This window comes from Dendrobates tinctorius, unplaced genomic scaffold (assembly GCF_039654945.1).
Source record: "Dendrobates tinctorius isolate UK_male_01 unplaced genomic scaffold, ASM3965494v1 ptg000162l, whole genome shotgun sequence".
Taxonomy (NCBI): Eukaryota; Metazoa; Chordata; class Amphibia; order Anura; family Dendrobatidae; genus Dendrobates; species Dendrobates tinctorius.
The window spans coordinates 36,324,004-36,347,794 of record NW_027361829.1 but is presented as its reverse complement, the minus strand read 5'-3'; the positions used below and the strand labels follow the sequence as shown (position 1 = coordinate 36,347,794).

General features: G+C 41.5%; 1 protein-coding gene across 1 annotated transcript in view; it reads right to left on the bottom strand.

The window, feature by feature from the left end:
• BMPER (BMP binding endothelial regulator) overlaps nt 1-20,393 on the bottom strand; it is a 495,935-nt gene extending 475,542 nt beyond the window's left edge. The window contains exons 1-2 of the mRNA XM_073549959.1: nt 18,663-20,393; nt 17,565-17,650 (exon numbers count right to left, since the gene is read on the bottom strand). Coding sequence (XP_073406060.1) covers nt 17,565-17,650; nt 18,663-18,795 — 219 coding nt within the window. The 5' untranslated portion in view covers nt 18,796-20,393. The remainder of the gene's footprint in view (nt 1-17,564; nt 17,651-18,662) is intronic.
• Nucleotides 20,394-23,791: the final 3,398 nt, after the last annotated feature.

The following is a 23,791-nucleotide window of genomic DNA, read 5'->3' as shown; positions in this document are numbered from 1 at the left end:
GGCACATTTTTCTCTCTCTCTTGGTTGTATAAAATTTCTATCTATGCAATATTTAATAGGAGTAAAAGGGATATTCCCCATCTCCAAGATCCTATCCCAGTTTGTACTAGGTGCAATAATAAGAATATTAGCAAATACTTCCAATTACAAATGTAGTATAGTTTTTCTGATTTGCTATGTCTCTTTCCTCATGTGCAGACCTTGCGGGACCTTAGGTATCCATGGTTACGACCACTAGCAACTAGCTAACTGTCATTATATCAGTGGTCGTAACAACGGATACCTATTGCAATGCCTGCACATGAAGAAAGAGACATAGCGAAACAGAAAAACAATACTACATTTCTAATTGCAGGTATTTGCTAATATTATTATTATTACATCTACTACATATTGAGATAAGATCATGGAGATGGCAATACCCCTTTAAATGTCCCTCACTGAGAGGAATGTTTGCTTATTTGACTACATCCATTGTTTCTACCCTTTGATACTGTTGGTATCTAACACAAAGTATACAAATTTTACAAAGTAATATTAGCTATTGCCACTAGATGGCTTTGTTGTAACATAAACCAGGAGGAGGTGGCTGCAAGAAGGGAGTCAGAATGTGACTGAAGACACATGTAATGCTACGAGAACCTGCTCAAATTGTGCGAGTTGTGCAGCCCTGAATCCAGGAAATGTGAAGCCTGTTAGTAGGATAATGGAAAAGCAAGATGCTGAGAGCACAAGTTAGGCTAAGTTCACATTAGTGTTTGGGGGCTCTGTGGACGGCTGCGTACTTCCTCCCTGAAGCTCCGCCCACTTCCACACTTCTTCCGTTTAGGTCTGCCTACTACTGCATGTGTCCTGCGTACCTATCTTTAACCCCTCTCTGACCTTAGATGTACTATAGCGTCCAGGTGCCCTGGGCCTGTCTGACCGTGGACGGGATAGTACGTCATAGCGATCGGCCACGCTCACGGGGGGATTGCGGACGATCGCGGCTGGATGTCAGCTTTATTCTCATAGCTGACACCCGGTACTAAGTGCCAGGAGTAGTCACGGATCACTCCCGGCACTTTAACCCCCGGCACACTGCGATCAAACATGATCGCAGCGTTCCAGTGGCATACAGAAGCATCGCGCAGGGAGGAGGCTCCCTGCATGCTTCCCTTTGAACAACGCGATGTGATCGCGTTGTTCTGAGGATCTCCATGGAGACCTCCGGCTCCAAGATGGTCGTGGGGTCCTTCCAGGTCCTGCAGTGAGGTTGCTTGTCAGTGCCTGCTGAGAGCAGGCACCAGCAAGCCTCCTTCACTGCCAGTCAGATCGCTGATCTGATATAGTGCTGTTCAAAGTGTCAGATTAACGATCTGACATGATATAATAATGTCCCATCCTGGGACAATGTAATAAAGTAAAAAAAAATAGATGAAAAAATATTTTTTTTTAAAAATTCATAAATAAAGAAAAATAAATAAATATTTCCCCAGTAAATACATTTCTTTATGTAATTAAAAAAACAATAAAAGTACACATATTTGGTATTGCCGCATCAGTAACGACCCGACCTACAAAACTGTCCCACTAGTTAACCCCTTTAGTGTACCACATAAAAAAAACAATGCTTTATCATCATCCCGTCGAACACAAAGTGGAATAACACTTGATCAAAAAGACAGATATAAATAAACATGGTTACCGCTGAAATTGTCATCTTATCCTGGAAAAAATTAATCTGCCATACAGTATCATCAGCTAAAAAATAAAAAAGTCATAGCTCTCAGAATAAAGTGATGCAAAAATATTAATTTTTTATATAAAATTGTTTTATTGTATAAAAGCGCCAAAACATAAAAAAGACATAAATGAGTTATCGCTGTAATCATACTAACCTGAAGAATAAAACCGCTTTATCAATTTTACCACACATGGAATGGTATAAACGCCCACTCCAAAAGAAATTCATGAATTGCTGGTTTTTGTTTATTCTGCCTCCCTAAAATCGTAATAAAAAGCAATCAAAAAAAGTCATGTGCCCGAAAATGGTACCAATAAAAATGTCTACTCGTCCTGCAAATAACAAGACCTCACATGACTCTGTTGGCCAAAACATGGAAAAATTATAGCTCTCAAAATGTGGTGATGCAAAAACTATTTTTTGCAATAAAAAGTGTCTTTTAGCATGTGACACCTGCCAAACATAAAAATCCGCTATAAAAACCTGCTTTAAATAGTTAATCAAACCCCCTTTATCACCCCCTTAGCTACAGAAAAATAAGATAAATAAAATGTATTTAATGCCATTTTCCCATTAGGGTTAGGGCTAGGGTTAGGGTTGGGGCTAAAGTTAGTGTTAGGGTTTGGATTAGGGTTAGGGTTGGAATTAGGGATAAGGTTGGGATTAGGGTTAGGGTTGGGATTAGTGTTAGGGGTGTGTTAGGGTTAGGTTTGTGGTTAGGGTTATTGTTAGGACTGGGATTAGGGTTAGGGGTGTGTTGGGGTTAGGGTTAAAGTTAGAATTTGCTGTTTCCACTGTTTAGGCACATCAGGGGCTCGCCAAATGCGACATGGCATCCAATCTCAATTCCAGCCAAATCTGCGCTGGAAAAAGAAAAACGGCGCTCCTTCCCTTCCAAGCTCTGCTATGCGCCCAAATAGTGCTTTACCCCCACATATAGGGTATCGGCTTACTCAGGATAAATAGGAAAACAACTTTAGGGGTCCAATTTCTCCTGTTACCCTTTTGAAAATAAAAAATTGGGGACAAAAGATCATATTTGTGAAAAAAATATGATTTTTTTTTATTTTTACAGCTCTACGTTATAAACTTCTGTGAAGCACTTAGGGGTTCAAAGTGCTCACCACGCATCTAAATAAGTTCCTTGGGTGGTCTACTTTACAAAATTATGTCACTTGTTAGGGGTTTCCACTGTTTAGGCACATCAGAGGCTCTCCAAACGTGACATGGCGTCCGATCTCAATTCCAGCCAATTTTGCATGGAAAAGTCAAACGGCGCTTCTTCCCTTCTGAGCTCTGCCATGCACCCAAACAGTGGTTTATCCCCACTTATGTGGTATCAGTGTACTCAGCACAAATTGTATAACAACTTTTGTGGTCCAATTTCTCCTTTTACCCTTCGTAAAATAAAAAAAATTGAATCTGAAATACGGTACATTTTTTGTAAAAAAAGTTAAATGTTCATTTTTTTAAACATTCCAAACATTCCTGTGAATCACCTGAAGGGTTAATAAACTTCTTGAATGTGGTTTTGAGCACCTTGAGGGGTGCAGTTTTCAGAATGATGTCACTTTTGGGTATTTTCTATCATATAGACCACTCAAAGTGACTTCAAATGTGATGTGGTCCCTAAAAAAATGTGCTGTAAAAATGAGAAATCGCTGGTCAACTTTTAACCCTTATAACTTTCTAACAAAAATAAAATTTGGTTCCAAAATTGTGCTGATATAAATTAAACATGTGGGAAATGTTACTTACTAAGTATTTTGTGTGACATGTCTCTGTGATTTAAGGGCATGAAAATTCAAAGTTGGAAAATTGTGAAATTTTCAAAATTTTCACCAAATTTGTTTTTTTTCACAAATAAATGCAAGTCATATCACAGAAATTTTACCACTATCATGGAGTAAAATATGTCATGAGAAAACAATGTCAGAATCACCGGGATCCATGAAAGCATTTCACAGTTATTACCTCATAATGGGACAGTGGTCAGAATTGTAAAAATTGGCCTGGTCATTAACGTGCAAACCTCCTTTGGGGGTAAAGGGGTTAACATTGGGTATGCAGGACATGCGGATGTATGCGGTTGCGTCACTTTGAAGCGCCCGCTGATCTCACGGGAATGCAACAAGTTGCATGCAGAAGTAGGCGGACCTAAACAGAAGTGTGGGAGTGGGTGGAGCTTCAGAGAGGAAGTACCTAGCCGTCTGCAGAGCCCCGGTGTGCAAGTATGAACCCAGCCTAAGCAAAATAATGATAATAATAATAATACAAATATGTTTATGGTCATTAAGACCTCATGAGGAGTTAGAGAAATGCACATAAGTGACTTGATGCTTTGCAACAGTCCAATATTTTGTACACCCTAGTGTTATCTGCTAACATCAAGCATATTGTGCCACCCCATGTGATGTCCCACAGCTGCTATAATTCCTACAGGGAATCCACTACCCATGCTTTACCTTCCTGGCTTTATAATGGCTTTGGTACTTTATTTAAAATTTTCTTGCATCTTTGCTGATTTTGGTTGCCACTGGAGAGTATATGTGGATGCATGTGCCCATGAACACTTTAAACCTTCACTAGATATTTTTTAAATGAACAACGACCTTCACTGTAATTATAGATGGGAAAGTATCAACAACAGCTGAAATACAAGAAACTTGCCAGAGGGAGTCACTGTTTCAAATATCAGATCCTGTTCATTTATGATATAGTACTCTGCCTGTTATAATCCGTGAAAGCATACTCATGTGTGCAGTACATGGGAGATCTCTCTAGGAATCGCTCATGCAAACATACTCACTCGGCAATTCTACATTACCAGCAAACTTCCTATTGACATCCGGAATAACTATTTCATGACACATCATGGGTCATTAGTTCAACATTACAAATGTCAGATTCTTATAAGTGGCAATTCCTAGTTTTTTTTATTTAATATTCTACTGACGCAGTTGGGTTCTCCTTAATATATATAGAATCATGTGAAAACTGTCAAGAGGTGGTGGGTTTAGAATAATATAATAATGATAATGTTAGTGAAATGATAAGATGACAGACAACACTAATGTTGAAACTCTCACATCACATGAAATAGTACAATATCTTGTCTAGAGTTGAGTAGACTAAAATAATTTTTAAGTCCTGGTCCAGTCGGCATGTCCATGGCCCATGGCCCATGGACCAATTCCCTGCAAAATTTCTTCTATCAGTCGGCATCCCTAATGTCTTTTCTGTGTAGTAATCTTGGTGCCATGTGATCGGTGCTTGATGACACAACATAATGACTTTTAAGGCCCTACTAATCAGCTTAGGTGATGGGTATGCCGGCAGGTTGTAGGAGGTTCATTGGACTCTAGTCCAGAAGCCACACACTACCCACAAGGGTCTTCCAAATGTTTGTGCTCAACTGTAATCTTGTCCAACCAACGGTTGTCTTTAACTGCTTTGAAAATTTTTTATAGAAAACTAAAAAAAAATATTCCTTGATGCTTTTTCAGAATTCAATAGCCATGAGTGATACTTTGATGAAACAACCCCTTAGACTTCATAAATGTGGTTGTGACGGAAGTCACTACTCATGGACAGGCAGTGAGGCAGAAAAGTCAGACATCAATACCAAGTATTGGGGTCATTACCAAGAGAGCATATAGGTAACCAAGGAAAAAACCAAAGGTGTAAGTCAGGTCATGGTTCAGAGTTAATATACCAGGAGATAGTGGATGATCAAATTAAAGAGGACAAGAGAAAGGGATAGTCAGAGCATGGTCCAAAGCTCAGGCAGCAGAAGACCAGAACTCACCAGGAAGTACAAACTACGTCTGGCAGGTATCAGGGGCAGACAGCTCAGTAAAATAGCTTGGGCAATCTCCAGAACACAGAACACCTGGAGAAAATCCCACAACCCCGAGTCACAGAATGGACAGCTGAGCTGTTAATCAAAGCACCAACCGCTCAGCACACCCATCACAAGATTGTATAGCCAAGCTGTCAATTAAAACACTGACAACTCAGCATGACCCAGTTTCCATAGGACAGCATAGCAATCACTCCCTTAGTGGAGGAATCATGACAGTGGCTACCACGAAAATATTGCCATGTTACTTCATTTTACACCTGAATTACCTTTTCTAACTTGACCAAATGGGCATGGTATCTACATTTTGGGAGATAAATGACTGTCTCTTATCTCAGAGAATACAAAGGATTAGACCAGTTGAAATTTTTCCTAACAACTAATATCAGGCGCAGCCAGGTTATCCTCATAGAGAGACACATATCTGTAGCCAGCTTATCACTGATGTACAAAATTTCAAGCAAAAAAAGAATCGTGCCGCAGACTCCCATGGTAAGTTGGTAGTGATTAACAAGATGCCGTTAATCTGAATTCATCCCTTAGTGTGCACAATTCGGTTTCCATACTGCGTTTTAAATTACAAGATCCTTTATAGTTCAGAAAGTCATGGGTTCGCTAGCTCTCTAACAAGTAATTATTATTGTAATGTACATATAAATAATATATATACTGTATATACATATATATATATTATTTGTGATGGGTGGAAATAAAATTATTGATGTTAAAATATTGTTATACATTATATACAATATAACAAGATGGTCTGAGCAATCTTAAACTTGGGATGTCTCAATGGCCCAACACGTGTAAAGGTTCACTGGCCCTTTTTGTTCAGAAATATGGCACGGACTAGGCATCTATTTATACACAGCATCAATTTTATCACTTCTCTAGCACTAAACACAGGTTACACAAGAGGCCTACACATAAAGCTCCTTGACCATTATAAAGATAATCTGACTATAATTAGTGGCAGATTACAAATTAGGCATAGTAGGCATTGGCCTTCGGGCCCCAGTGTCATTTGGATCAAAAATAATATTGATTTGATATTGAAATAAATCTACAATCAGCTTGCTGTCCTGGCCAGCTGACATTGAAGTCAAGTTGGGGGAACGGAGCTCTGAACATTACAACAAGCTGCAGGGATATTTCAGTTGTTGTCAGGTATATTTGAGAAATTAGTAGTAGAGGAGGAGCATCTATCCCATGTGGCAACTGTGGATTTGGCCAGAACTGGGAGCGAGAATGGAAGAGAGGAGCGATAAGTGGTCGCAAATTCTTGCCACCTTTAAATTATAGTAAAACATTCATGACTAGAAGCTTTGGGAAACACAGATGAGTACATATAGGCCAGCACCCACGGTCAACTTAGTTAATACCTTTTCTGAGTTATGATGAAGTTTGATTACGTAAATTTTGTTATGGTTAATAATATTTAATTGGTGTATGAATATTGATAGTAAATTTAAAAACATATTAGGAAATAATTTGCTAGATTTCGGCTGCCTAGGAGCCTCCACGGAGATTAATCCGGCACTGCCCATAATGTACAATGACTGACGATATATAAAGTCAATTGGTGCAGTTAGCGATTTGATTTCCAGGCAGGTTTAGACTGAATGAGCATTCATGCAAATGTTCATTTAGGCAATCATTGCACAACGCAAACGACCATTAAAATAAAAGTGGTCCGAACCTGTAGATTTTGTTGGGTTTGATCAGTGAGCTAATGTGCACACTAGACTCTCAACTGTTCCTCAACAATAGATGGCAGAGGAGTCTGTCAGAGATGTATTCTTCACTCTTCTCCAAAGTAACATGGCCGCTCAAATGAGCAGAGCATGAATTATAGCAGTCGGGCGAAATAGCTGTCAGCTTCAATTATCAGATCAAATGCTATTGTGGACAATATCACTATCTTATTCTCAGTTAGATTTTTTGCTTTGTGAATCCGCTGGAAAAATTGTATGTGCCAGTATATACAGGGTGGGCCATTTATATGGATACACCTAAATAAAATGGGAATGGTTGGTGATATCAACTTCCTGTTTGTGGCACATTAGTATATGGGAGGGGGGAACTTTTCAAGATGGGTGGCGACCATGGCGGCCATTTTGAAGTTGGCATTTTTGGATCCAACTTTATTTTTTCCAGTGGGAAGAGGGTCATGTGACACATCAAACTTATTGAGAATTTCCTCTTCTCCCACTCTTGACACACTGATAGCAACACCGCTGAAGAAATACTAGCACAGGCTTCCAGTATCCGTTGTTTCAGATGCTGCACATTGTCACAGCATAGACAATTGCCTTCAGATGACCCCAAAGATAATAACCTTCTCAAAAGATGAATAAACCAAAAAAGAGTCCAGATTGATAAAGACTCAAATAAATTTATTAAATTACACAAACAGGGGAATAACAGAACAAATGGACATAAGAAATTACCATAAGATAATATCACAAGGAGATAGATACATAATAGAAACACTGGCCATAATAACAAAGTAATCATATGAATGTATAATGTGAATGCATAATGTGAACAGGCTGAAAAAACCAATCATAAAAGTGCATAAGAATAACTAAATCATAGATACCCGTAATAAGTGGCTCAGTGCGTCTAAGGCTCCCTCCAACGCACGTTTCGCCTACCATGGCTTTTTCAAGGAGTGAGGTGTAAGTGAAAAAGGGGAAATATTTATATGTAACCCCATCCAATGGAAACATTTGTTCCTAGGTGATATAGTAATTAATAAAACCAAAAATAATATTGTAACATCCAAATTGAAACTGCATATGGTGTTTGCCCTGTGTTTGATGTCCGTAATTGTGGTCTGCGTGATTCTCCTTTAGGGTGCTTATATTGTACCACTCTGTTGGCGTTCCATCATTAAGTATATTGTAAGCGATGCATTATTATCCTATGGGAGGAGGCTTTGTTAATGTGCATTGTTTTTCTATAAATGCCCATCTTTGTTTGCATCATCAGGATGCTCCCATTGTGTTGCTTTGCTTGCGTTCCACTGGTGAGCGCATAGTTAGTGACGTGCTACATGACGTTGCAGGGGAGGGGATTTTCACCATGCATCTTTCATTCTGGAGCGTTCCGCCTTCGGCCCGCGTCATTTCCGGTTCCGGTTGTATCCATGGAGACCTGCATTTTATGTATGTCTTCCCGTGCTTCCGGTCCCTATGATGGCGGCGACGGTGTGCGCTCCAGTCTGGAACACATATAATCCTTATTATGACATTTTGGCATATATTTCACGTGTTTAGCATATGCAGTTTCAATTTGGGTGTTACAATATTATTTTTAGGGTTTGATTGTTATTATTTGCACTGGTTTTATTAATTACTATATCACCTAGTAACAAATTTTTCCATTAGATGGGGTTACATATAAATATTTCCCCTTTTTCACTTACACCTCACTCCTTGAAAAAGCCACGGTAGACGAAACGTGCATTGGAGGGAGCCTTAGACACACTGAGCCACTTATTACGGGTATCTATGAATTAGTTATTCTTATGCACTTTTATGATTGGTTTTTTCAGCCTGTTCACATTATGCATTCACATTTTACATTCATATGATTACTTTGTTATTATGGCCAATGTGTCTATTATGTATCTATCTCCTTGTGATATTATCTTATGGTAATTTATTATGTCCATCTGTTCTGTTATTCCCCTGTTTGTGTAATTTAATAAATTTATTTGAGTCTTTTATCAATCTGGACTCTTTTTTGGTTTATTCATCTTTTGAGAAGGTTATTATGTTCATTATGAATATCCATTTATGCTTTAGAGATAATAAGTGATTTTTCACTAAGTTGCTTGTTGACCCCAAAGATAAGTCTAAGGGGGTCAGATCTGGAGACTTTGATGGCATTCAACTGTCCCAGGACGACCAATCCACTTTCCAGGAAACTGTTCATGTAGGAATGCTCGGACCTGACACCTATAATTGATAGTATGGTTTAGTATATGGGGTAACATGATAGTGGGGCCATTCTTCATCAATGGAAACCTCAATGCCACTGGATATCTGAAATTGCTACATGATGATGTGTTGCCCTCTTTATGCACTGAAGATGGCACGTTCCCTGAGTTTTTCCAGCAAGATGGTGCACCACCACATTATGGGTGTCAGGTCCGAGAATTCCTACAAGGAATCTGACCCCCTTAGACTAGCATTTCTTCTGCGGTGTTACTATCAGTGTGTCAAGAATGGGAGAAGAGGGTTGCATTGACAATCCAACACAATGGGCAGCACTTTGAACACATTTTATATATGGTCATAAACTTGTAAATAACTCATGAAAGAATAAAGTTACCTTAAAGCCAATCACATCATTGTTTTTCTTGTGAAATTCTCAATAAGTTTGATGTGTCACATGACCCTATTCCCATTGGAAAAAATAAAGTTGGATCCAAAATGGCCACCATGGTCACCACCCATCTTGAAAAGTTTCCCCCACCCATATACTAATGTGCCACAAACAGGAAGTTATCACCAACCATTCCCATTGTGTTTAGGTGTATCCATATACATGGCCCACCCTGTATTTTGGCTTGCTTTATACACATAGTGAAGTGCACAAGTTAGTGCAGAATAGATGATAGATGGGTGGATGGATGGATGGATAGATAGATAGATAGATAGATAGATAGATAGATAGATGCGATGAAGGAAGGGAGGAAGGAAGGAAGGAAGGAAGGAAGGAAGGAAGGGAGGGAGGAAGGAAGGAAGGAAGGAAGGAAGGAAGGAAGGAAGGAAGGAAGGAAGAAGATAAAAAAGAAAGAAAGATAGATAAGTATGAAGAAGCAACATTTATTTTGAGATTTAGATAGATATTAGATAAATGGATATATGATAGCTAATAGATAGATAGATAGATAGATAGATAGATAGATAGATAGATAGATAGATTTGAGAAATACAAAAGAAAGAAAAGAGGGAAGGAAGGAAGAAAGAAAGAAAGAAAGAAAGAAAGAAAGAAAGAAAGAAAGAAAGAAAGAAAGAAAGAGAAAAAGAAAGAAAGAAAACGAAAGAAGTTAAGAAAATTTGAAGAATCAAAATATCTAGGGATTTAGATAGATATTAGATAGATAGATAGATAGATAGATGACAGAAGAGCAACAGATAAAACCATTGAAATGAATCTACTTTATATACTTACCTAATTTCTTTGCATATACTTTATCTTTAATATTAGAATAAACTGCAATCAATTTCGCAAGTGCTATAATAATTATTATTGTTGTTGCTATCAACATTTATAAACTAGATTATGTAAATATTTACTAATAAAAGATCAAGATAGTGAAAATAGTTTAACTTAAAGCAATAAATATCAGCACCTTTGGAAAGGTAAGGCCATTAACCTCCAGGTTTCCATGTAACACTTCATACCGTTTTTCTTTTGCCTGCAGTATAGGTGACTGTATACACAAGCATTTTTACAATGAGCACCCAACACACAGAATCAGTGTCTGCCTGCCAAGTATTGTTATGTCATCTTCCATTTGTAACTCAATCTCCGCTGAAATATATTACACCTTGTACTATTTTAGAGCCTGGCATAGTGAGACATAATGGGAAGGCAATAAAGTGAAAGTACTCACTTAAGCACCAAGTTACAACCTTAAGGGAAAGGAAGGCAAGCTTTCATGTGAAAGCAGCTCCGTGCTCTAATAATATGCTTGTGAGGTAAAAGAAGAGAAGCCTTGTTACATTCATATGTCTTTCTGGAATAGCAAAGCCACATTTAGATAACCACTGTTCTAAAGAAACTATAGCTGTAGCGTCTTGTTCCCGGTCATATGTACTGAATATCCAGACATTTCCTATTGGGATCATATATTTTATTTATATTTATACTGAAAGTTAAAATGAAAACAAATGCATTTAAAGAAAAAAATAAAATTCCACAGAAAATTTTCATTAGCCACCCTTCACATCCCCTGATTAATGCGTACAAGCCTATAATATTAATTTCAAAGCCCAAAATGAATATATTGCTGGGGGGGTCAGAACACTAACAACCCAAACTCATTAAAATAATAAACCTTTATTAGATATACATTAAAAACCCCAAAGATCTAAAATAATGGTGTGTGCCAGCAATCATCCTCAGGCGTCGCTTAAAGATGGATGCGCTGGGGTTGGAACGCATGTTGCGCTCCACCTCTTCGTTTTGTGACCACAGGAGTGATACAGAACCTATTGTCGGGGCATCCTCTCTGTACAACTGGTGCTTATTACTAGGTAACCTAAAGCCCCCATTACACACTGCGATATCGCTAGCAATATCGCTGTAAAGTCACCGATTTTGTGACGTTGCAGCGATATTGCTAGCGATATCGCCGCATGTGATACTTACCACCGACCGGCTCCCCCGCTGGTTATCGCTGATCGCGCGAGAAGCTCCTGGACCATTTCTCGTCGGTCACTTCCTGCGGCGCTTCCTGTGGCGCCGATGAGCGACGCATGGAGCGATCCCCGTCCCCTGCTATGTCGCTGGTGAGATCTGCCTGTGTGGCAGCTCACTAGCAACCACCTAGCGATGCACCAGCGATCCTGACCGCGTCATATCGCTGGTCGGGATCGCTGGTGCATCGCTAGGTGTAACGGTACCCTAAGTACAAACGTCCCCTGATGAACCTCAGAGCCTTTGGGGAAAAACGCATCAGGACAATGGCTCTCTGCTAAGTAGCAATGGAATTTAGCTAAGTACTTATGCATTCAGATTCAATATGTGGCATATTTTTTACATGGGACATTTATCTTTAGGGTTTAGCCAATGACCCTGGAACAGTTGCGTCTTATACTATTTTTTACAAAACATGCATTTTTTGGCATACTGGTTTTATCAATCTTCCAAAATAAAGTGACCACAATAATTGTACTCATATTTGGATACAAATAATACCATTGACTGTACTTGTAAGAGTGTTTGTATATATCCCTCCATAAAGTTACACGTAATTAATAGGAGAGGAAGTGTTTGATGTAGTACGGCTTTAATGGTTTTGATGCATCGGTTATCATTACTTATTAACACCATGTCCCCAGATTTTATCTTCTCTGGATAATAATTCCTTGGATTACTGGTTAGGGCATGCAATAAGGCTTTTTTGGGCCAGTCTATGCTAAGCGGTGGTGCCATGTTGACCTCAAAAAGGCCTATTAGGGTAGACTAGGGACAGGACATATATAACAATATCCAGCCCCCTCCCTGTAAGTATAGTTGTATGTTTTCCCTTCTTGTCCCCAAAATATGCTGCATGTACATATCATTATTTAAGATCTTTGGCATTTTTAATGGATATGTAAAAAAGATTTATTATTTTTGTGGGGTTTTGGTTTGGGTTGTTACCTGCAAAACGACTTAGCAACACCCAAATGGGTTTGGATAGCCTCCTAGTAATATAAATCCATAATTTCCATCTTCTCAAGCAGATTAATATCCTTATTACAGATTTTCAGTTGGGTGCATTTCGCGGCATAGTTCACCAGGTAAAACTCCGTACTCTTAGTAGTACAAATCACTAGTATTATTCCACTTAGGTGCATATTGTGTATTGTCAGGGCATAATGAAGGGATGTGGTGGTGATCAACATCTTAATGTTGGACCCCCTTACTGATGTAATATTAATGGCCCATAAATTACTTGTTAATACACATTTTATATATCTAAGCAAGAATCCCACCTAGAGGTCAAACTGCTGATGTAAAGATAAAGCAAAACCATGTGGGGATTAAAGACCACTACATCCAATGGACCACTTTGGAACATAGTTACTGAAAGTAACATACTAGGGTTATATACAAGACATCTACCCAGAATAGGCTACATTTTTGCATTATTTGAGAGACGTTCATGATTATCTAGCTGGAATGTCCTAGTTCTCCTAAATTATGCGCTATGTTTACACCCAGTGGGTTATGCCATAAATGTTTTACACGCTACACAATATGATAAGCATATTGGTAGAGTTGTACAAAAAGATACACAAAGCCCTGGTGCAATGGCCTGATCAGATATCTGTGGGTGGCGGGCCAGAGGTCTACGACCATCTTCCTATTTACTGGCATCTCTGATGCCCGGTGTTACTATTGCAGCTCATATGACATCATGCCCGGCCTACTAATCACTGGAGGCGCCAGAGATAATGGCTCATAGAAGCAGGACCACTGACTCTCAAAGTGGCTACTAAACCAGGCCGATCTTTTTCCTTAACGGTCCCTTTACATTTCACGATGCACCAGCGATCCCGACCACGATATGACCTGGTCAGGTTTGCTGGTGCATCGCTAAATGGTCGCTAGTGAGCTGCCAAACAGGCAGCTTTCACTAGCGATGCAGCGATGCAGCAGCGGTCGTTACTTACCTTTCAGACGCGGTGACCATGACGTCCTCCGTCGCCGTCCACGCATCCCTCGTCGGTGCCAGCAGGAAGCGCCCAACGAGAAATGGACCTGCACGATCTCGCGCGATCAGTGACAGATAGCGGGGGAGCCGGTCGGAGGTAAGTATCACACATAGCTATATCACTAGCAATATCGCTGCTGCGTCACAAAATCGGTGACGCTTTAGCGATATTACTAGCGATATTGCTATGTGTAAAACCCCCTTAACTCTCTAAATTAGATAAATCTTATTTGTGCAGCTAAAAGACTGTGAAACAACTAGTCTAGTGCTACGATGTAATCAGTGGTGTGAATTCAGCATATTATACAACAAGACTTTAGAGAGGGAGAGGGAATATGTCTACTAACAATTACCCAACAAGCCCTGGCAAGTAATGGCCAAATACAACAGGACAGAAATGAAGGTCAGTTTATAGAATCCTAGCCGCTATCAAAGTCTAAAGTCCGTAACTCAATAAATTCATTGCCAAGTTTAACAAAAGTGTTTATTCAGTCACAAAAGGTAGATAAATGCGATTGATACACATTGTGTGAAGTGGAAATAGTTTCTGGGCCTAAACTCAAGGTGAATATTTGTTAAAATATACTTTATCCTTTAAGCCAGGTGCAGAGATTTGAGGTATTTGGTAGCAGATATTTACTGTTCACGATCCTTGTACCTGCTTTTGAGCTTACCCTTGGAACATGTGCTGTGCTATGGTAGTATATGAATGTCTGGTAAAGGGCATGTCACACTAAGAGATATCGCTAGCAATATCGCTATAACTAGTGACGTTATAGCGATATTGCTAGCGACATCGCTGTGTCTGATACTTACCTACGACCGGCTCCCCCGCTGGTTATCGCTGATCGCGCGAGAACGTCCTGGACTGTTTCTCGTCGTCAGCTTCCTGTGGCGCTTCCTGCTGTGAAGACGAGCGATGCGTGGAGCCGGGCGGGAGGACGCAGGATCGCCTGGTGTGACAGGTAAGTAGCGATCCCCGTCCCCAGCGATGTCGCTAGTGAGATCTGCCTGTGTGGCAGCTCACTAGCGACTACTTAGCGATGTACCAGCGATCCTGACCGCGTCATATCGCTGGTCGGGATCGCTGGTACATCGCTAAGTGTGACAGTACCTTAAGTGATTTTTTTGGAGAATGCATTCCATAGTCTCTGCTTGCTCCTCAAGTGTCCCTCTTTTTGAACTAATAAGTAAATTTGCATTAATAATTGTTTTATCCCCCAGAAAAAGCATCTTTGGTACATGACTGTATATTAAAAACTAATTTGTATAATAAATGTCTATGTTTAGATGATTTTTTAGTAATGTGAATTGAAAACTATTCAAGCCCATGGACATAAAAAGTGGATCTTTCACAAAACAAAAAGGAAATATCACTTTAACCATTTATCAGAACTAATGCAAAAGCTAGGCAGAATAGAAACTCTGCACATAACATCCGATCAGACTTTTTTTTTCAAAGGGCTCCTGAAAAGTGAGAGCTGGAAAATAATTCTGGTTCCTATAAGCAACTTTTCAACTTTTTCCCAGTTTGATAAATCTCACCCAATGGGCCTTCGACTAGTGAAAGTAAAACTCAAGCAACTGCCAATGGCAACTAATCAGATGAAAAAATCAGAGCTGTAATCCAAACTGCTGCAGTTTTTTATTAGACTATTTTTCCTCTATGTGTTTCTCAGCATTTACTTCAATGACTGGAATAAGTCTTCCCCAGGTGCCAGAATTAAGATTCAGGCATGGTCTGATTTTTTTTTTCTAAATTCGCAGGCAATGTTTTCTAATAGGCGAAATAAATATTTGTAATGGGAATGACTTTGTTTAAAATTGATCATGACAAATGCAAGTGCTCAAAGATGGGTCGTACACTCACTGATCCGGTAAAATTCTTCTGTTGGCGTACCACAGAAATGAAATAATCGGCCAATCCTTTCTTTCCATTGTTTGGACAGTGCGTATGTCAGAGATGATAAAGACAAGCACTATTGTGAATGTTGCCTGCTGTTGCTTTCTATTGCAGTGAGCCTTTTATTAAATGAAAAAAAAGGAGAACTGATCCTTGTAACTTCTGTGCAGCAAGATTACAAATCAAATATTTTCTAACCACATTGTGTGCTTTGGATTTTCACAAATCCCAATCACCCAGGCAGTGATCAAGTAATGCAGTAAGTAGAATAAGAAAATGCGTGGTAAACGGTAGGCATGATAATAACCTTATGTTCCAAAGTCCATGGAGGAATTAAATTAGGTAAATTACTAAATTATCATATCTATAGAAACAGGCAACAGTTTGATGCATATTTAAACGGAAACCAAGAGAATCCGAAAAAAATAAAAAGCTGTTGTATAAATATAGGCCGCCATAACAGTGTTCAGGTGCATCTCTTGCTGAAATTTTGGGTCTACTCCTGAATTTGGCTACAACAAATGCGCCAAAATCTTCCCAGTGTAAATATAGTCTCATTTATACACAGCTAAATTGCTACACAAATTAGGGTAATGTCATGTGATTGCCATCTGTAATGTTTGAAATTCTGCAATATTAATCTACATACTCGGCATAAACAATAAAGAACAATACAGTGGCACGTGATTTCCCCAAATGCATAAGGCAATGCAAATACAATATATAATACTACTATCTAAAGAAAGAATGATCCATTGATAAAATCACATGCAAAGATGATTTCAGCACAGGTTCATAGCATGAAAATTTGGGCTGCAACCATAATAGGAAGCTCCTGTATGTTCATAGGCTAATATTATAGGCAAGAACACAAGTAAAGTAGACATTCAGTTGGGAATGACATATGTTAGAACCACAGAAGAAATAATCCCATCAAGTAAATATAGATAATAAAATGACATAAAAATCTAAAATAAGTCAGAAAAGTCAATACAGCTTCATGATTTATGAATATATGTGCCAATGTGTAAGATGCTGGTGGTCAGGAATGTGCTGTCAGTCTCTCGGGGCTTGTCCTTAGATCATTAGCAATGGAATTGATAAGTTTATTTTAAGTGATGTCTACAAGACAAGTACACAGCTAACATAAGGATAAAGCCCCCCAAAACAGCTTCGAGCTAAACTGTGTTATCAGAACCTTATTTACACTCTCCAGATAGCAATCTCCAACCCCCATCCCAATGGATAAATCTGTCTAGCCCTATCAGGACTGCACTCACCCCATACACAGCAGATTTACATTAAGCCTGTAGAAACAGATCAGATATCAGGAAAGGTAACTTGAGTTTTCTCACTTAAGTAATGGGTACGTTTTGGTAATAAGTTATATTATTCAATGCTATAAGAACAAAGAGCAAAATAAAAATGTCATGATTATGGGACAGTGGTGGGATCACACAGAGAGTAAATGATGTAAATATACATTTCTTATTACTGTGTTAATAGTAAATAGTATGATGACTGACTGCATGATCTACACACAGCACAGCCGGTGAGTTCCATAGTGCAGACAGGGGAGTGGGATTACAGTGGGGGCACCAGCCAGTATGACCAGTCCTGCACTTACCAGGCACACGCAGGAGATGCAGGGGTTGTCAGTGATGAATGGAATTTGCAGGGCTTCGCCTTCATTTTCACATTTTGCCACAGAGCCTTGGAAAATAATCCAAAATAATATATTATTCTCTCTGCAAACCTCCATGATATACAGCAGAGGTGTATGATCCCACATGGAGGGGATGGTGACACCTAACATTGTTATGATCCGACACCAGGTATCTAGCTCTTGTATAGGAGAAACCTGGAGATCCAGATATTGTCCTGTATCCAGCTCCTATCCCAAGACTGGACTCTCACAGAAGCCACCTTTGCATCCTGACATGATTTATTGCACATGCCAGTCCCTGATTTATGGTCACTTCTCTGGGTGAGGTGCTGCACTTGTCTTCTCCAGCAGTAGAACATACATGCCTGTAATAACTAGGACAAGATGACTGATCTATACTAACTTTCAATTACGTGAAAAAATTACATCCTGTAAAAGAAAAAAAGGTCTCCAGTTATTACATGTTGCTCCTTGTTCATATATCTTGCTATGTAGTCAAAAGACAGGGAATTCTAGTCAGAGCTGATCTACTGACATGAGACATCTCCATCTATCTTTATCAAAAGACTCATTTTTCAAAAGAAGCACTAAGGATGTATGTACCCCATACCAAGCCCTTCACTACTCCTCCCCAGTGCTATGATCAACATCCCATTATCTACATCTGGCATCACCTTTTCCTAAACTCAGCCCCTGCTAGCCTGCAGGAAGGATCAGCTTTATTCTTGTATGTACCAGGTGTCAGGAAAGTAGGTCCTCCCAGCAGGGACAAGGGTCCTCACCTGCCTCCACATATGGAACTGTATCCTGCATTCATTCTTTATAAAATATCTCATCCCTGATCTAAAGAAAGGAAGGCACCGAAATCCATAGGGAATGGAGATCAACTGCCCTGCCATGAGTGTCACAGGCACCTGCCTTACGTCTATTGTATAGTGAGGGGAATATAAAATGTCCCTGCCTGTCAAGATGAAGAACAGGCTGACACGTGCAAAGAAGCTGGTGTGTATCAGGTGCATTCTAATATATATAGGGAGAGAGAGAGAGGTGCTTCCTTACCTGTCAAAAATGAAGATCCCACTGACATGTGCAAAAAAGTTGTAAATATAAATATCCATCCAGTGAGTGTGGTGATCCCTGGGGAGCTGGCACACATTGGCAGAGGCACACTGCTGGCCAAGCAGAAGTTCATTGTCCCAACAGATCCAGTCTGCAGACAGGAGTCAGACGTGTTGGAGCTCCTGACCGATGTGCAGGGCTGGAGTGAGTGATGTCAGAAAGTGTCTCCAGGAGGGTCGCTGCTGCTGGTGGGTATAAGGTCAAGGGCTAATCACAGGAAGGCTACTTCTGCTGGAGTGTGTGAGGTCAGGGGCTGATCACAGGGGGGTCCCACTGCTGGTGCTACAGCCAGATTGTGAGGACATGCCCCGATCACAGCTCGGTGCCTTTGTTGCTTTCTATGGAGTGTAAAGTATAAGGAGGACAGGGGTTGATGTGACGAAGGTCCCTTTTCTTCCACTGGTTCTGATGCATATGAGAACAGGAGCTGATATTAATAGAGTCCTTCTGATGCTGCTCCTGACCTCAGGTGGGTCTCTCCGCTGATGCCGCCGAAGTCTGTGATGATAAGGGTTAATCTCGGAAGAGTTCCTCTGCTGGTGCTACTGCATGTTTTGGGAAGGATATTCTGGTACAGCTGCTCTTGACCTCAGGAAGGTCCCACTGCTGATGCTGCTGCTGCACGTCTGACCTCAGGAGGGTCCTTCTGCTGGTGCTGCTGCTGGATAAGGAGGAGGACAGATCTTCAATGGACGCACTGCTGGTGCTAAGTGTATCAGGAGGGGGCTGATATTAGGAGGGTTCCACTGCTGGAGTGTTGGAAGTCAGGGTCTCTCAGCTGATGCTGTTGCTGGAGAGGATAAAGGACAGGGCTGATCTCAGGATGGTCCCACTACTGGAGAGGATAGGGACAGCGCTGATCTCAGGAAGATCCTTCTGCTGGTGCTGCTACTGGAGATGATAAGGACAGGGCTGATCTCAGGATGGTCCCACTGCTGGAGATGATAAGGACAGGGCTGATCTCAGGAGGGTCCCTCTGCTGGTGCTGCTGCTGGAGTGTTGGAAGTCAGGGTCCTTCTGCTGGTCCCACTGCTGGAGATGACAAGGACAGGGCTTATCTCAGGATGGTCCCTCTGCTGGTGCTGCTGTTGGAGTGTTGGAAGTCAGGGTCCTTCTGCTGGTCCCACTGCTGGAGATGACAAGGACAGGGCTGATCTCAGGATGGTTCCACTGCTGGAGAAGATAAGGACAGGGCTGATCTCAGGATGGTTCCACTGCTGGAGATGACAAGGACAGGGCTGATCTCAGGATGGTCCCAGTGCTGGAGATGATAAGGACAGGGCTGATCTCAGGTGGGTCCCTCTGCTGGTGCTGCTGGAGTGTTGGAAGTCAGGGTCCTTATGCTGGTCCCACTGCTGGAGATGACAAGGACAGGGCTGATCTCAGGAGGGTTCCACTGCTGGAGATGATAAGGACAGGGCTGATCTCAGGAGGGTCCCTCTGGTGGTGCTGCTGCTGGAGTGTTGGAAGCAGGACTGATGTCAGGAGGATCCCTGTGCTGCTGCTGCTGGTGTTGCTGCTATTGGAGTATATGAGGACAGAGCTGATCACTGGAAGGTCCCTCTGCTGCTGGTGGATACACTGCTGCTGCTGCTACTATTACTCTTTTGCTTGGCTTCCGTTTCCTTTATTTTCTTCCCCTGCACCCCTCCTCCTGTTTTTTTCACTACACCAGCGTGCCTAAATCCCGAGTCCTGATCAGTGTGATACACGAGGTAGCTGCTGGCCAGTGGGGGGGCCATGGATATGTGCAGTCAGTAATGATCTACTGATCCCTGATCATCAGATAAGGAGATGACACTGGATCCTCCGCTGATCACTGCTGCTGATCACTGCTGCCAATATGTGTAAGGATCCATTCATCATTGTTACATCACATCTACCTAATGATGAGGACCCGAGCCGGCACCAGCAGTGTCCGCAGACGGCTGCCTACATGGTCTGTGCCTTGTATCCTGACATGCCCCTGGTTTCTCTACTCTCTCCTCTTACATGATCTCCTCTCTGCCTCCCACAGTTCTCAGTCCCTACATCTGCTATATATATACTGTATACACATCACTGTGGCAGAGCTGGGTGCTTGCTGTCCCTCATTACCAGTCTCTGCATCTGCTATATATATATATATATACTGTATACACATCACTGTGGCAGAGCTGGGTGCTCGCTGTCACTCATTACCAGTCCCTGCATCTGCTATATATATATATATACTGTATACACATCACTGTGGCAGAGCTGGGTGCTCGCTGTCACTCATTACCAGTCTCTGCATCTGCTATATATATATACTGTATACACATCAATGTGGCAGAGCTGGGTGCTCGCTGTCCCTCATTACCAGTCCCTACATCTGCTATATATATACTGTATACACATCACTGTGGCAGAGCTGGGTGCTCGCTGTCCCTCATTACCAGTCTCTGCATCTGCTATATATATACTGTATACACATCACTGTGGCAGAGCTGGGTGCTCGCTGTCCCTCATTACCAGTCCCTGCATCTGCTATATATATATATACTGTATACACATCACTGTGGCAGAGCTGGGTGCTCGCTGTCCCTCATTGCCAGTCCCTACATCTGCTATATATATATATATATACTGTATACACATCACTGTGGCAGAGCTGGGTGCTCGCTGTCCCTCATTACCAGTCCCTACATCTGCTATATATACTGTATACACATCACTGTGGCAGAGCTGGGTGCTCGCTGTCCCTCATTACCAGTCCCTGCATCTGCTATATATATATATATATACTGTATACACATCACTGTGGCAGAGCTGGGTGCTCGCTGTCCCTCATTACCAGTCCCTGCATCTGCTATATATATATATACTGTATACACATCACTGTGGCAGAGCTGGGTGCTCGCTGTCCCTCATTACCAGTCCCTACATCTGCTATATATATATACTGTATACACATCACTGTGGCAGAGCTGGGTGCTCGCTGTCCCTCATTGCCAGTCCCTGCATCTGCTATATATATATACTGTATACACATCACTGTGGCAGAGCTGGGTGCTCGCTGTCCCTCATTACCAGTCTCTGCATCTGCTATATTTATACTGTATACACATCACTGTGGCAGAGCTGGGTGCTCGCTGTCCCTCATTACCAGTCCCTGCATCTGCTATATATATATATATACTGTATACACATCACTGTGGCAGAGCTGGGTGCTCGCTGTCCCTCATTACCAGTCTCTGCATCTGCTATATATATATATATATACTGTATACACATCACTGTGGCAGAGCTGGGTGCTCGCTGTCCCTCATTACCAGTCCCTGCATCTGCTATATATATACTGTATACACATCACTGTGGCAGAGCTGGGTGCTCGCTGTCCCTCATTACCAGTCCCTGCATCTGCTATATATATACTGTATACACATCACTGTGGCAGAGCTGGGTGCTCGCTGTCCCTCATTACCAGTCTCTGCATCTGCTATATATATACTGTATACACATCACTGTGGCAGAGCTGGGTGCTCGCTGACCCTCATTACCAGTCCCTACATCTGCTATATATATACTGTATACACATCACTGTGGCAGAGCTGGGTGCTCGCTGTCCCTCATTACCAGTCCCTACATCTGCTATATATACTGTATACACATCACTGTGGCAGAGCTGGGTGCTCGCTGTCCCTCATTACCAGTCTCTGCATCTGCTATATATATACTGTATACACATCACTGTGGCAGAGCTGGGTGCTCACTGTCCCTCATTACCAGTCCCTGCATCTGCTATATATATATATATATATATACTGTATACACATCACTGTGGCAGAGCTGGGTGCTCGCTGTCCCTCATTACCAGTCCCTACATCTGCTATATATACTGTATACACATCACTGTGGCAGAGCTGGGTGCTCGCTGTCCCTCATTACCAGTCCCTACATCTGCTATATATATATATATATATATACTGTATACACATCACTGTGGCAGAGCTGGGTGCTCGCTGTCCCTCATTACCAGTCCCTGCATCTGCTATATATATACTGTATACACATCACTGTGGCAGAGCTGGGTGCTCGCTGTCCCTCATTACCAGTCTCTGCATCTGCTATATATATATACTGTATACACATCACTGTGGCAGAGCTGGGTGCTCGCTGTCCCTCATTACCAGTCCCTGCATCTGCTATATATACTGTATACACATCACTGTGGCAGAGCTGGGTGCTCGCTGTCCCTCATTGCCAGTCCCTACATCTGCTATATATACTGTATACACATCACTGTGGCAGAGCTGGGTGCTCGCTGTCCCTCATTACCAGTCTCTACATCTGCTATATATATACTGTATACACATCACTGTGGCAGAGCTGGGTGCTCGCTGTCCCTCATTACCAGTCCCTACATCTGCTATATATATATATACTGTATACACATCACTGTGGCAGAGCTGGGTGCTCGCTGTCCCTCATTACCAGTCTCTGCATCTGCTATATATATACTGTATACACATCACTGTGGCAGAGCTGGGTGCTCGCTGTCCCTCATTACCAGTCCCTGCATCTGCTATATATATACTGTATACACATCACTGTGGCAGAGCTGGGTGCTCGCTGTCCCTCATTACCAGTCTCTACATCTGCTATATATATATACTGTATACACATCACTGTGGCAGAGCTGGGTGCTTGCTGTCCCTCATTACCAGTCTCTACATCTGCTATATATATATACTGTATACACATCACTGTGGCAGAGCTGGGTGCTCGCTGTCCCTCATTACCAGTCTCTGCATCTGCTATATATATATATATATACTGTATACACATCACTGTGGCAGAGCTGGGTGCTCGCTGTCCCTCATTACCAGTCCCTGCATCTGCTATATATATACTGTATACACATCACTGTGGCAGAGCTGGGTGCTCGCTGTCCCTCATTACCAGTCTCTACATCTGCTATATATATATACTGTATACACATCACTGTGGCAGAGCTGGGTGCTCGCTGTCCCTCATTACCAGTCCCTACATCTGCTATATATATACTGTATACACATCACTGTGGCAGAGCTGGGTGCTCGCTGTCC